General features: G+C 45.3%; 1 protein-coding gene across 1 annotated transcript; it reads left to right on the top strand.

The window, feature by feature from the left end:
• The first annotated feature begins 10,820 nt into the window (after positions 1 to 10,820).
• On the top strand, positions 10,821 to 12,701 carry LOC125507051. Its single transcript, XM_048671748.1, has 3 exons — positions 10,821 to 11,317; positions 12,005 to 12,154; positions 12,227 to 12,701. The coding sequence occupies exons 1-3, from the start codon at positions 10,821 to 10,823 to the stop codon at positions 12,492 to 12,494; spliced, it is 915 nt and encodes a 304-aa protein (XP_048527705.1). The 3' UTR covers positions 12,495 to 12,701.
• Positions 12,702 to 13,267: the final 566 nt, after the last annotated feature.

The raw sequence follows: 13,267 nt of genomic DNA, 5'->3' as shown, positions 1-13,267 counted from the left end.
TGGCGGATGCAAGGAACAAGTTCGCACAACCGGAGGAAGAATCACCTTTTGGACGACACCTGATGGAAGTCACTAGGTACCTGAACATAGGAATACCAAGCTTCACCGGGACCTACAACGCCACCTTACCAGAAGAGGAGCGATGGATGATTCAAGTTCAAGTTCTAGGAAGAACCTTCACGCCCGTCACTAAACCTGGAGTCTAGGAAAGAGTATGGCAGCTCACATCACCATGGGTCGCATTGGAGAAGTTTATCAAAAGGAGCTTAAAGACACTATCTACCAGATTTGTGGGCGCCGAGACGAGCAATGGGAGATGATCAGCACCAGGAAGGATAGATCAATTGCAGCTTTCATCCAGGAACTAAACCACCACATTCGACGCCAGGAGAATCAGATGTGCGCAGGCATGATAGATCTGAAGAAGGCAATGACTAGGATCATGGAACTGGAGGAAGAACTCAAGGCTACACGTGAAGATTATGAGGAGGAAATCGTCGTACTAGTGGAGAAGAATGACGACCTGATTAAGAAGATCGGAATATTCATGGGAGACCCCACACCAGTAGAAGAAGACGAAGAACCCAAGGAGATTCGCCCAGAGGACTACATCATCATCGATGACATCGACTCTGACCTGAGCGATGATGACTTTGAAGACGAAGCTGGAGCAGATATCATGGAGTCTGCAACCAAGGAATACTTTTAGTAGACCATGATATCAGTAGTAGTATTCCACCATGTAAATAGAGTAGTTCGAGCACTTTTGTGATAGTTAGACCGATTGTATGACTTGATTGATTGATTGAGTGAAATGTTTGTGTTTTCCTCATGTGCATATGGGTAGTGCTTTCTCATTAGACCTCATTCTATTCTAATCTCTCCCCTCTAAACCCATCAGATGCCTCCGAGACGTGACCCTGGATTTGCATTCCCACGGGAGCTCACTCAGTTGATTCAGCAGCAGAATACCCTGATGCAGTTGTTAGTTCAGAACCAAGGCAACAACAACAACAACAATCCACCACCACCACCAGTTGACAACTTAGCCCGTTTTCTGAGGTTGCAGCCACCGGTGTTTTCCAGTAGCATCGAGCCTATAGTAGCAGATGATTGGCTCCGCAAGATTGGAAGGGAGTTAACCACTGCAGGATGTACTGATGCTGAGAAGGTGCGTTTTGCCGCACATCAGTTGGATGGACCAGCAGCATCATGGTGGGAGAATTACACTGTCACCTAGCCTATAGCCACGGTGACATGGGACCAATTTCAGCAAGCCTTCCGCACAGCCCATGTCTCAACTGGAGCCATGAATTTGAAGAAGCATGAGTTTCGCAACTTACGCCAGGGGAACCGTACTATGGCTCAATACACGGATGAGTTTAGCAAGTTATCTCGCTATGCCACTGATGATGTGGACATAGATGCCGCAAAGCAGGAGAACTTTATGGAAGGGCTGAATGATGAGATGAGTATGCAGTTGATGGTGGCAACATTCACCAACTACCAGGAGTTGGTAGATAAGGCTCTTATGATTGAAGGGAAGCAGCAGCAGATTGAGAGCCGTAAGAGGAAGTATGGACAAGTGAGGTATAACTCAGGAGCTCAGCAGAAGCCTCGCCTAACCCCGAACTCGTGAGGACTTGTCCATAACCGTGGAGGCCACACCCATAATGGAGGGAGTAACCATAATCATACTAGCCCTAGGAATGGGAATGGGATTGGAGCAAGCAATAATCAGAACCGCCCCAATCCAGCCACACCCACCAAGAGAGACCTAAGCCACGTTACTTGTTTCAAGTGTGGGAAGACTGGACACTATGCCACGGAGTGCCCTGAAGGGAAGAATGGAAACGAAAACGGGAGCGCTGGGAAGAAGCCCAATCCATTCAACAAAGGACAAGTGAACCACGTTAACGTGGAGTAGGTTGAAGAGCAGCCAGACGCGGTTATAGGTAAGTTTTTGGTCAAGTCATTTACCGCTCTTGTTCTTTTTGATACTGGTGCATCGCATTCATACATATCAAGGGAATTCGTGGATAAGTTTAAACTACCGACCCAAACCCTTAGGACCCCTCTATTAGTATGCTCACCTGGAGCAGAGTATATGGCTAGTCGATGGTGTGACAAGATACCATTAACCATTGGTAGCCATGTTTTTCCATCCGACCTAATTATCTTGGAGTCACAAGGATTTGATTGTGATATTAGGAATGGACTGGATGTTAAGGTACGGAGGAAACATTGACTGTGTTAGTAAGTCAATTTGTCTCATCACCCCGGAGGGAAAAAGGATCAAGTATATATCTAGGCATGCACCACGAAGTAGCCAAGTAAATACCCTCACGGGAGTTTTTCAGGAGGAAGTGCCTGTAGTAAAAGATTACCCGGATGTTTTCCCAGAGGAGTTGCCAGGCATGCCACCGGACTGAGATATCGAGTTTTTGATAGAGCTATTGCCAGGCACAGGGCCAATATCCAAGAGACCCTATAGGATGCCCGCGAATGATCTGGAGGAGATTAAGAAACATATCAAGGAGTTATTGGAGAAAGGTTACATTCGACGGAGTTCATCACCATGGGGAGCCCCAGTGCTTTTGGTCGAGAAGAAGGATAAGTCCCTAAGAATGGTTGTTGATTATCGGGCATTGAATGAAGTGACGATCAAGAACAAGTACCCATTGCCGATGATCAATTATATGTTTGACCAGCTGCTAGGAGCTAAGGTGTTTTCGAAGATCGATCTGCGATCGGGATACCATCAGTTGAAGATACAAGAGAAGGATATACCAAAGACAGCATTCACCACACGGCACGGGTTATACGAATATACGGTCATGTCGTTTGGACTGACTAACGCCCCTGCCTATTTCATGAGCATGATGAACAAGGTGTTCATGGAATATTTGGATAAGTTTGTTGTGGTGTTCATTGATGATATCATGGTATATTCGAAGAATGAAGAGGAACACAAGGAGCATTTGTGATTAGTTCTCGAGAAACTCAGGGAACATCAATTATATGCCAAGTTCAGCAAATGTGAGTTTTGGTTGAAGGAAGTCGGATTCCTTGGACATGTTATATCAGGAGAAGGTATAGCAGTAGACCCCACCAAGGTTCAGTCAGTCACTGAATGGTTGGCACCAACTTCAGTTAGCGAGATCCGCAGTTTTCTTGGACTCACAGGATACTACCATAGATTCATTGAGAATTTTTCAAAGACTGCAAAGCCCATGACAGAATTATTGAAGAAGGATACCAAGTTTAAATGGATGAAAGATTGCGAGGCAAGTTTCCAGGAGTTGAAGAAACATTTGACTACAGCCCAGTGCTGATACTGCCAGATATACGTAAGGATTTCCAAGTATATTGCGACGCCTCTCGCTTAGGACTTGGAAGTGTGCTTATGTAGGATAGAAGAGTTGTTTTGTATGCCTCATGACAACTAAAACCACACGAGTTAAATTATGCCACGCATGATTTGGAGCTAGCAACCGTAGTGCATGCGTTGAAGACTTGGAGAATTACTTTATTGGAAATCATTGTGATGTGTACACGGATCATAAGAGTTTGAAGTACATTTTCACCCAGAAGGAGCTGAACCTTAGGCAGAGAAGATGGTTGGAGCTCGTAAAGGATTATGACATGAAGCTTCATTATCATCCAGGAAAAGCCAATGTCGTAGCAGATGCGTTGAGCCGGAAGAGTTATGCTAATACCCTAATAAGAACGGGATTGCCGAAGGAGTTAGCAGGGGATCTCCGGGAACTTCGATTGGAGATTGTTCCTAGAAGTTTTGTTGCAACAATGGAGGTGCAGTCTACATTGTTGGGAAAGATTTGAGAAGCTCAGAAGGATGACAAAGAGATTGCCGAGATAAAGAAGAAAATGAGCGAAGGAAAGGTCAATGGTTTTCGTGAGGATGAACACGACACCTTATGGTTTGAGGACCGTGTTTATGTGCCCAATAACACAGAAATCAGGAAATTAATACTTCAGGAGGCTCATGACTCACCATACTCGATACACCCCGGAAACACCAAGATGTATTTGGATTTGAAGGAACGTTTCTGGTGGACAGGGATGAAGAAGGATATCGCCGAGTATGTGGCCATATATGATGTATGTCAGAGAGTGAAGGCAGAGCATCAAAAGCCAGCAAGATTGTTACAGCCTATGCTGATACCCGAATGGAAGTGGGATAAACTTGGCATGGATTTTATCACCGGATTACCCAGGACCAAATCGGGATATGATTCTATATGGGTAGTAGTTGACCGTTTGACCAAAGTGGCACACTTTATCCCCGTGAAAACAACTTATACTAGTGCAAAGTTGGCCAAGATATATATGACCAGGATCGTATGTCTGCATGGAGTTCCGAGGATCATCGTATCGGATAGAGGAACGCAGTTTACTTCGAAGTTTTGGCATCAGCTGCACCAGACTCTAGGAACCAGATTGGAGTTCAGTATAGCATTCCACCCGTAGACGGATGGACAGACCGAGAGAGTCAATCAGATTCTGGAGGACATGTTGAGAGCCTGTGCGCTCGATTATGGATCTAGTTGGGATGACAGTCTGCCTTACGCAGAGTTCTCATACAACAACAGTTACCAAGCCAGTTTGAAGATGGCACCATTTGAAGCCCTGTATGGACAAAGGTGCAGAACACCATTGATGTGGGATGAAGTCGGAGACCGACAGTTGTTTGGACCAGACTTGATCAAAGAGTCTGAGGAGAAGGTTAAACTGATCCGGGATAGACTGAAGATAGCTCAGTCCAGACAGAAGAGTTATGCAGATTCGAAACGCAAGGAGGTAACCTATGAAATTGGAGACCGAGCCTATCTGCGAGTATCGCCTTTGCGAGGAGTGAAACGTTTTGGAGTTAAGGGAAAGTTAGCCCCGAGATTTGTAGGACCATATCGTGTTTTGGAATAGATGGGAGAAGTTGCCTACAAGTTGGAGGAACCTTCTCAATGATGTTTCAACTACCATGATAGTTAAATAAAATCTATTCCTTTGTTGTAGGGAAAATTGGCTTTTCGCAAAACTATAACCCTAGAGATTTCCACCAGCCAAATATGCATGTAGTGATAGCATTATTCTGTTCTTGCTCTACTGTGTTATTTTGCCAGCATATTCCCTGTGCTGACCCATTTCGGGCTGCAACGTATTATGTTGCAGACTTTTCAGACGAAGAGTAAGGTTCGTTAGGTCGTTGTCGTGCAGCTCAGCTATGTCATTGGAGTTGATGGACTCACTTTATCTTCCAAGCCTTCCGCTGTTATCGTATTAGATGGCCTTAAGCCATATTTATTGTAATAAGTTCTCTTTGGAGACATTCGATGTAATAAGTGTGTGATTGCTACTCTCTTATAAATCCTCGAGTACTGTGTGTGTCAGCATTACCGATCCAGGGATGACACTGAAGCACAGAGACTTAACCGTTTGAGGTCGGGTCGCTTTGGAGTTACTTGAAGGACTGGCAGGAGTTCACGATGTGTTTCACGTTTCCCAGTTGAAGAAGTGCCATGCTGAGATGGCCAACATACCACTAAGGGATACCGTACCCTTGGAGGCGATTCAGTTGGACAATGACTTGACTTATGAGGAGAAGCCAGTCAAGATTTTGGAGTTTGCCAGTCGAGTCACCTGCAGCAAGGTCATGAAGTTTTGCAAAGTTCAGTGGAGCCACCATACCGAGGACGAAGCCACGTGGGAACGAGAGGATGATCTTCGCAAGGACCACCCACACCTATTTTCTAGCCAACCCAAATCTCGAGGGCGAGATTCATCTTAAGGGGGGGGGTAGGTTTGTAACATCCCAAATTTTCAATTTGGAATGTTATACATAGATCATTCTTGCATATCATATTTTATTGCATTTCCTCTCGCGATCCTCGAAATCCTACGCAACTCAAGGACCCTCGGATAGAGTTGGGGATTTCCCAGATTTCATATTTGATTTTTATCAAATATTGAAACAAGGACTTTTGGTTTTAATTATTTTTCTCTCCTAAAATATTTCATATTAAAATATATGAGAGGAGATAATATGACTTCTCCAAAATAAATGAAATATTGGTGGAAAAATATTAAAATCAATTTTTGCTTTGATTTGGATTTTTATTGCAATTTTGTTTGCATTAGAAAAATTGCACTTTTCAAAATTCCATTTTAGGGCCAAGAAAATGTTCATCTTGTTCTAAATATTTTATTTAGACGGAGAAAATTTGTTTTGGCATTTTTAGAATATTATTTTATTTTCTACGATTTTTCTGAGTTTCAGCGGAATTTTTTTTAAAAAAAATGCGCCAAGGCCTAGCTGGGCCAAAGCCTAGCGCCGGCCCACCTCCCCGCGCCATCGTCTCCTAGCGAGAGACCGCGCCGCCGCCGCCGAACAGGAGTCTGGCTCGGACTCCGTTGCCGCGCCGTGCCCCCTCACCCAAGGCACCACCCCCCTCCTTATATACCCACCCGCCCCGCCACCACCGCCACCACCACCCGCCGCCCGCAGCCCCGCCCGCGCCGCGCCACCTCGCCGCTGCCGTGCCGCCTCGCCGCGCTGCCCTGCTGCCGCTGCCGCGCCTCGCCCTGCCGTCACTGCTGCGTCTCGCCGGATCGACGAGGTAGCCGCCGTTTTTTAAAGAAAACTGATCAGGTTTTTTTAAAAGAAAACCCTAGTCGGTTTTTTTGGTTCGCCGGATTTTTTTCTGGTTTTTCTTTTTAGCGGACGTTCGTCCGGACATTCATTTTAACGAACGGCTTTCGTCGTTAGTTACAGATAAGCAACGCTTGTTCGTTAGCCTGTTCGTTAGTTTCTTTTTATCGGATTATTCTGCGATTATTTCTGATCGCGATTTCTGATTCGATTTTCGTTCTAGTTTATCTTTTCGCTCGTTAGTCGGAATCAGGCGATTCAAACGCCTAGATCTTCGTCTCGAGACCCTCTTTCCGCTTAACCAACTTGCACAAGTTTTTGCTACATGAAAATTTGACCTAGATCCAGATTAGTAAACAGATCTTGTTTCTTTCGTCGTTTGAGTTTCGTTGCTCCGTTCGATTTGATTCCTTTTGCAAACCGGAGTTCTTAAGTTGAACTTTCTGGTTAGATACTCTTATTTGAGATTTACCTGTGTTTTCTTTGCTTGATTGCTTATGTATGCTATTGTTTGTTTGCGATAGAATTCCCGGAGTGCGAAGCATGTTATTTGGAGTCTCTAGGTTACGCGGATCGTCAGCAAGGCAAGTAACACTTTGATCATACCCCTTTATCACCCAGTTTTTATGCATTAGTTCCAATCCTCAAACATTGCATGGTTAGGATGTCATTAACATGTGGGTTGGGAAGTAATTGATGAGGTAGAACCTATTACCCTGTTACATTCAAACCCTTGGGAGTTACTTCTACGCATTGCTTATATTGCTATGATATGCTCGTAGACGTGGTTTGGGTGAGTGAAATCCATGACAGATGTGAGATTGTTAATTAATGGTTCAACTTAAGGTGGCAACTTAAATACACATCTGGGTGGATTGAGGCACCTGGAGTACCCAGTGTTGCTTGTATTTTTTTGGAAATCCCGGAGTACCCGTGTGATCTTCCTATGGACCGCCACCCAGGTTCAAAGGGAACTGAGATGATTCATGCTAGAAACTTATGTGTGCAGCCACAAGCTATTATGGGCTCTAGCATAGTTGAGTAAGTCACGTGAAGCTCTTGAAGAGGTGGATCAGTAGGTAGTGGGATTGAAGGTTTGGTATGGTCTGCACGGAGTAAAGAGTTAATGTTTCTGAAAGACTGTGTCTCGGTCATCCATTTCTCAAACACCATGTAGTGCGAGAAAATCAACGGAGGTGATCGAGTCTTGTGGGGAAAAGTGCGCAAACCTCTGCAGAGTGTACAAACTAATCATGGTTAGCCGTGTCCCCGGTTATGGACAAATCTTGAGTATCTAGTACTTGGAGTATCTTAACTATCTCATCACTTTAAATTAATATTGTTGGGTTGATAATTACTTTAATTGGGATTGAGTTGGAGGAACCTTCTCAATGATGTTTCAACTACCATGATAGTTAAATAAAATCCATTCCTTTGTTGTAGGGAAAATTTGGCTTTTCGCAAAACTATAACCCTAGAGCGTTCCACCAGCCAAGTGTGCATGTAGTGATAGCACTATTCTGTTCTTGCTCTACTATGTTATTTTGCCAGCATATTCCATGTGCTGACCCGTTTCGGGCTGCAACGTATTATGTTGCAGACTTTTCAGACAAAGAGTAAGGTTCGTTAGGTCGTTGCCGTGCAGCTCAGCTATGCCGTTGGAGTTGATGGACTCACTCTATCTTCCAAGCCTTCCGCTGTTATCATATTAGATGGCCTTAAGCCATATTTATTGTAATAAGTTCTCTTTGGAGACATTCGATGTAATAAGTGTGTGATTGCTACTCTGGTAAAAATCCTCAAGTACTGGTGTGTCAGCATTACCGATCCAGGGATGACACTGAAGCATAGAGACTTGACCGTTTGATGTCGGGTCGCTACAAGAAGCACTAAGCATTGTATGGTGGCTAACTTACGAGTACAAGAGTAAGATAAGAAACTACGGAAACGGTCGCAAACTAGTAATGATCAAGAAGTGATCATGAACTACTTACGTTCAAACATAACCCAACCATGTTCTCTTCTTGAATGCACCCGAAAAGAGACAGTCACGGTTACACACTGATGACCCACAAGTGTAGGGGATCTATCGTAGCCTTTTCGATAAGTAAGAGTGTCGAACCCAACGAGAAGTAGAGGGAAATGATAAGAGGTTTTTAGCAAGGTATTCTCTGCAAGCACTAAAATTATCGGTAACAGATAGTTTTATGATAAAGTAATTTGTAATGAGTGACAAGTAATGCAAGTAAATAAGGTGCATCAAGATGGCCCAATCCTTTTTGTAGCAAAGGACAAGCCTGGACAAACTCTTACATAAAGGAAAGCACTCCCGAGGACACATGGGAATTATCGTCAAGCTAGTTTTCATCACGCTCGTATGATTCGCGTTTGGTACTTTGATAATTTGATATGTGGGTGGACCGGTGCTTGGATACTGCCCTTACTTGGACAAGCATCCCACTTATGATTAACCCCTATTGCAAGCATCCGCAACTACAACAGAAGTATTAAGGTAAACCTAACCATAGCATTAAACATATGGATCCAAATTAGCCCCTTACGAAGCAACTCATAAACTAGGGTTTAAGCTTCTGTCACTCTAGCAACCCATCATCTACTTATTACTTCCCAATGCCTCCCTCTAGGCCCAAACAATGGTGAAGTGTCATGTAGTCGACGTTCACATGACACCACTAGAGGGATGATAACATACATCTCATCAAAATATCGAACGAATACCAAATTCACATGACTACTTATAGCAAGACTTCTCCCATGTCCTCAGGAACAAACGTAACTACTCACAAATCATATTCATGTTCATAATCAGAGGGGTATTAATATGTATAATGGATCTGAACATATGATCTTCCACCAAGTAAACCAACTAGCATCAACTACAAGGAGTAATCAACACTACTAGCAACCCACACGTACCGATCTGAGGTTTGGATACAAAGATTGGATACAAGAGATGAACTAGGGTTTGAGACGAGATGGTGCTGGTGAAGATGTTGATGGAGATTGACCCCCTCCCGATGAGAGGATCATTGGTGATGACGATGGTGATGATTTCCCCCTCTCGGGGGGAAGTTTCCCCGGCAGAACAGCTCCACCGGAGCCCTATATTGGTTTCACCAAGGTTCCGCCTCGTGGCGGCGGAGTTTCGTCCCGTCAGCTTTCTTATGATTTTTTCCTCGATGAAAGACTCCATATAGCCAAAGATGGGCATCAGAGGTCCATCAGGGGGGCCCACGAGGCAGGGGGGCGCGCCCCCACCCTTGTGGACGGTGGGTGGCCCCCCTCTGGTACTTCTTTCACCTAATATTTTTTATATATATTGAAAATAATTCCCGTGGAGTTTCAGGACATTTGGAGATGTGCAGAATAGGTCTCTAATATTTGCTCCTTTTTCCAGCCCAGAATTCCAGCTGCCGGCATTCCCGCTCTTCATGTAAACCTTGTAAAATAAGAGAGAAAAGGCATAAGTATTGTGACATAATGTGTAATAACAACCCATAATGCAATAAATATTGATATAAAAGCATGATGCAAAATGGACATATCAACTCCCCCAATCTTAGACCTTGCTTGTCCTCAAGCGAAAGCCGAAATCGAAAAATATGTCCACGTGTTTAGAGATAGAGGTGTCGATAAAATAAAATACGGACATGAGGGCACCATGATCATTCTTAAAACAACATATATATATATATATTGTCATATGATCTCTTATGCTAAAGTAACAATTCATCCACATACTCAAGTATGAATCAGAAACTTCATTGAAAACTAACAATCTATAATCTCAGTCATTGAAGCAATTGCAATTTATCATAACATAGAGAAGAGTCAATATAAGAGCTTCTCAGCAAGTCCACATACTCAACCATCATTTAGTCTTTCACAATTGCTAACACTCACGCGATATTTATGGTTATGAAGTTTTAATCGGACACAGAGAAAGATAGGGGCTTATAGTTTTGCCTCCCAACTTTTTACCTCAAGGGTAATGTCAATGATAATAGTTCATGAAAACCCACATCCAATTAGCCATATATATATATAGGATGGGTCTATTATGATAACACCCTTTAAGACCTTATTCTAATAACACCTAAGCCTTATTCTGATAACACCTCATTACTGTCCCATGCCACAAACTGAACCACTTAACCCCACTAACAAACCGCAGAAAAGTCATCCCCAACCCACACCGCACGACACCCACTTCCTCCTCCACCGATCCAAACCCCCACCTACCCTCCACCTTCTACCGCGCCGCAGCCGGAGCATCACCCTGCACCCTGGGCCGCTGCAGTGCCGCGTTGTCCCCGGTGCCGCCACCGTAGCACCACCCCAGGCCAGTGCTGCCCTGCCCCACCAAGCCCCGTTAACCTTCTACGAGCTCCACCTTCTGTGGGCGCCGCCACCGTGCCCCCTACTACCTCCGACCGCCAGCGCTTTCCCCGCCACCACCACCGCATCCACCACAGTCTCCCTCCCCTGCGCCGGATCCAGCAGTGGGCGGCCGCCTCCCACAACGACGGCTCAGTCCAGATCGAGGTGGGGGCAGCCACGACTTGCCGCTGATGGGCGTGACCCGCACTGTCCCCGCTCAATCTCATGCCTCCTCCGCGCCCCCACCAGGTGACCTTCTCCCCGACCGGATCTGCCATCTTGCCTCGCCCTCCTACCCCCTTCCTCCTGCATTTGGCAACCTCCCTCCTTGAGTCCATCACGCTGCATCGTGCTGCTGGATCAGGCCAGCCACCGAGCACGGGTCTCCCCTAACCTTCCTCCCTACGCCGCCGCGACGGGCGCAGCCCCCAAGGCCAAATTCAACGACCCACCATGGCGACGCACCCGTCCGGATCCAGCTGGCCTGCTCCAGGACGAATTCCCCACCTCGAACCTCTATTCAACCTTTGATCTCTCTGGCTCGGCCCCATGATCTCCTCTTTTGGATAGATGCGTTTCAACAGGGCCATTTTGTAGCCGAGAGACCATTGCCGTGCAGCTCGGCGAAACGAGTGATGTGGTACACTTGCAAAATTTTGTAGGTTTTGCTTGTAGGTAGTGTGCACTGCGTCAGGTGAGCTCGCCTCCGTGCAGTCCGCTGGCGTATCCGTGCAGTGCGGCCCGTGCGTGGGCAGCAGCTCGCAAAGGTCTCATGGGGTAAATTTGCCCCTGTGCAGCTCAGTTGCCGCCTCTATGCGGTTCAGCTAACTCACTGCTGCAGTACATCGCTGGTGGTGCTCAAGTTTTTGTTGTTTTTGTGCAGTGCAGTTTTATTTTGTGTGTTTAGATTTTATCAGTTTTTTTGTTTTTGTGCAGTGCTATTAGACATCAGTGGTGCTCAAGTCATAATTGTGCTATTCTACTGCTGGTACGTGGTTCTGGCGTTGCGGGCAAGCAGTACGGTTCCGGCCACCCGCCCCTCCCCACGCCGATGCGCTGGACGACAACAACACAACAACACCGGAGGTGAGCGCCCTCCTCTCTGTCCTTTCCTTCTTCCTCCTCACCTCTCCCTCACATCTCGCTTGTGCCCCACAGGTGGCGCCATGGCCATCTCAATCTTGTCCCTGCGCCACACCATGGATCTCGTTCGATAGCGACCTCATCGACGACCAAGTGCTGCAGCCCACTTTTTTATTTTTGCAATTCGCATGTTAAAGTTTCTTTTTGCAGTGCGTGTGTGCTGCTCGGTGTGAGCTCGAATGAAGACACAGATCAGTCCACTCTGTTCTCTAATGCAGAAAAGAAGGAAAAACCAATTATAAAAAATACGCAAGACTCGCTCTCTTGTGTGCAGTTCGTTTAGAGTTTGATTGATGTCCTGTATTGTGAGTTGTGGAGTTCGATTGGGCTCCCATGGTAAAGTTCATAAAAAATTGTCCATTGAGATTGGTAGTGCAGTGTATAGTATAGAGGAGTTTACTTTGTAAAAACTTCTACAAAGCATGATGTAGTTTCTTTGTTAAAAACCCCTTGGTGGCTACGACAAAAAACATGCAGTTTGTTCCGAATTGGGTCGTGGCTCACTTCCTTTGATGCAAAATTTGAATTGCAATTGTTTTTGCATGGCGTCGCGTGTTCAAAAAAAAATTGCATCGGCACTTGCAGTGCATTTCGCTGTCGCATGCGGTTCACTACACCTGGCCTCGCAGTTGAGATGAAATTATAAAGAGAAAATGCTAGCAAAAAATAAAAAATAATGCAATTCCCTTTGTCGCCATTGCAATGCGGTTCATTTGTAGTGAGTCAAAGTGGTTCACTCTGTAAAGCAAGATTGCCAAAAAAAAGTATGAAGTTCACTACTCTCGTTGGTGTGGCTCGCTACTCTCTTGTGTGTGGTTTTCTACTCTCGTCCCGTGGTATGAAACACACAAAAAATTTACGTTCGACACGAGAAATCATGAAGTTCACTTCACTATCTGACGCAGTGCGGTTTTCAGTTCGGAGCAGTGCGGTTTTCTGTCCGATGCGGTTCACTCATCGATTTTGTTGTCACGAAAAACAGAGTGTCCGCATTTCGGTAAATTCAAAATTGCTATTAACCCATAAGGAATTAGAGAGCATGTTCTACATGAAAAA

The sequence above is a fragment of the Triticum urartu genome, chromosome 5 (assembly GCF_003073215.2).
Source record: "Triticum urartu cultivar G1812 chromosome 5, Tu2.1, whole genome shotgun sequence".
Classification (NCBI taxonomy): domain Eukaryota; kingdom Viridiplantae; phylum Streptophyta; class Magnoliopsida; order Poales; family Poaceae; genus Triticum; species Triticum urartu.
This window is presented reverse-complemented; position numbering and strand designations above follow the sequence as displayed.

Excerpts from the sequence above, each read along its gene's own strand:
- LOC125507051 (XM_048671748.1), top strand. The coding sequence starts at position 10,821 with ATGCCACAAACTGAACCACTTAACCCCACTAACAAACCGCAGAAAAGT. Across the intron at positions 11,318-12,004 it reads CTCCTCCGCGCCCCCACCAG|TGCTATTAGACATCAGTGGT; the intron begins GTGACCTTCTCC and ends GTTTTTGTGCAG. Across the intron at positions 12,155-12,226 it reads ACAACACAACAACACCGGAG|GTGGCGCCATGGCCATCTCA; the intron begins GTGAGCGCCCTC and ends TGTGCCCCACAG.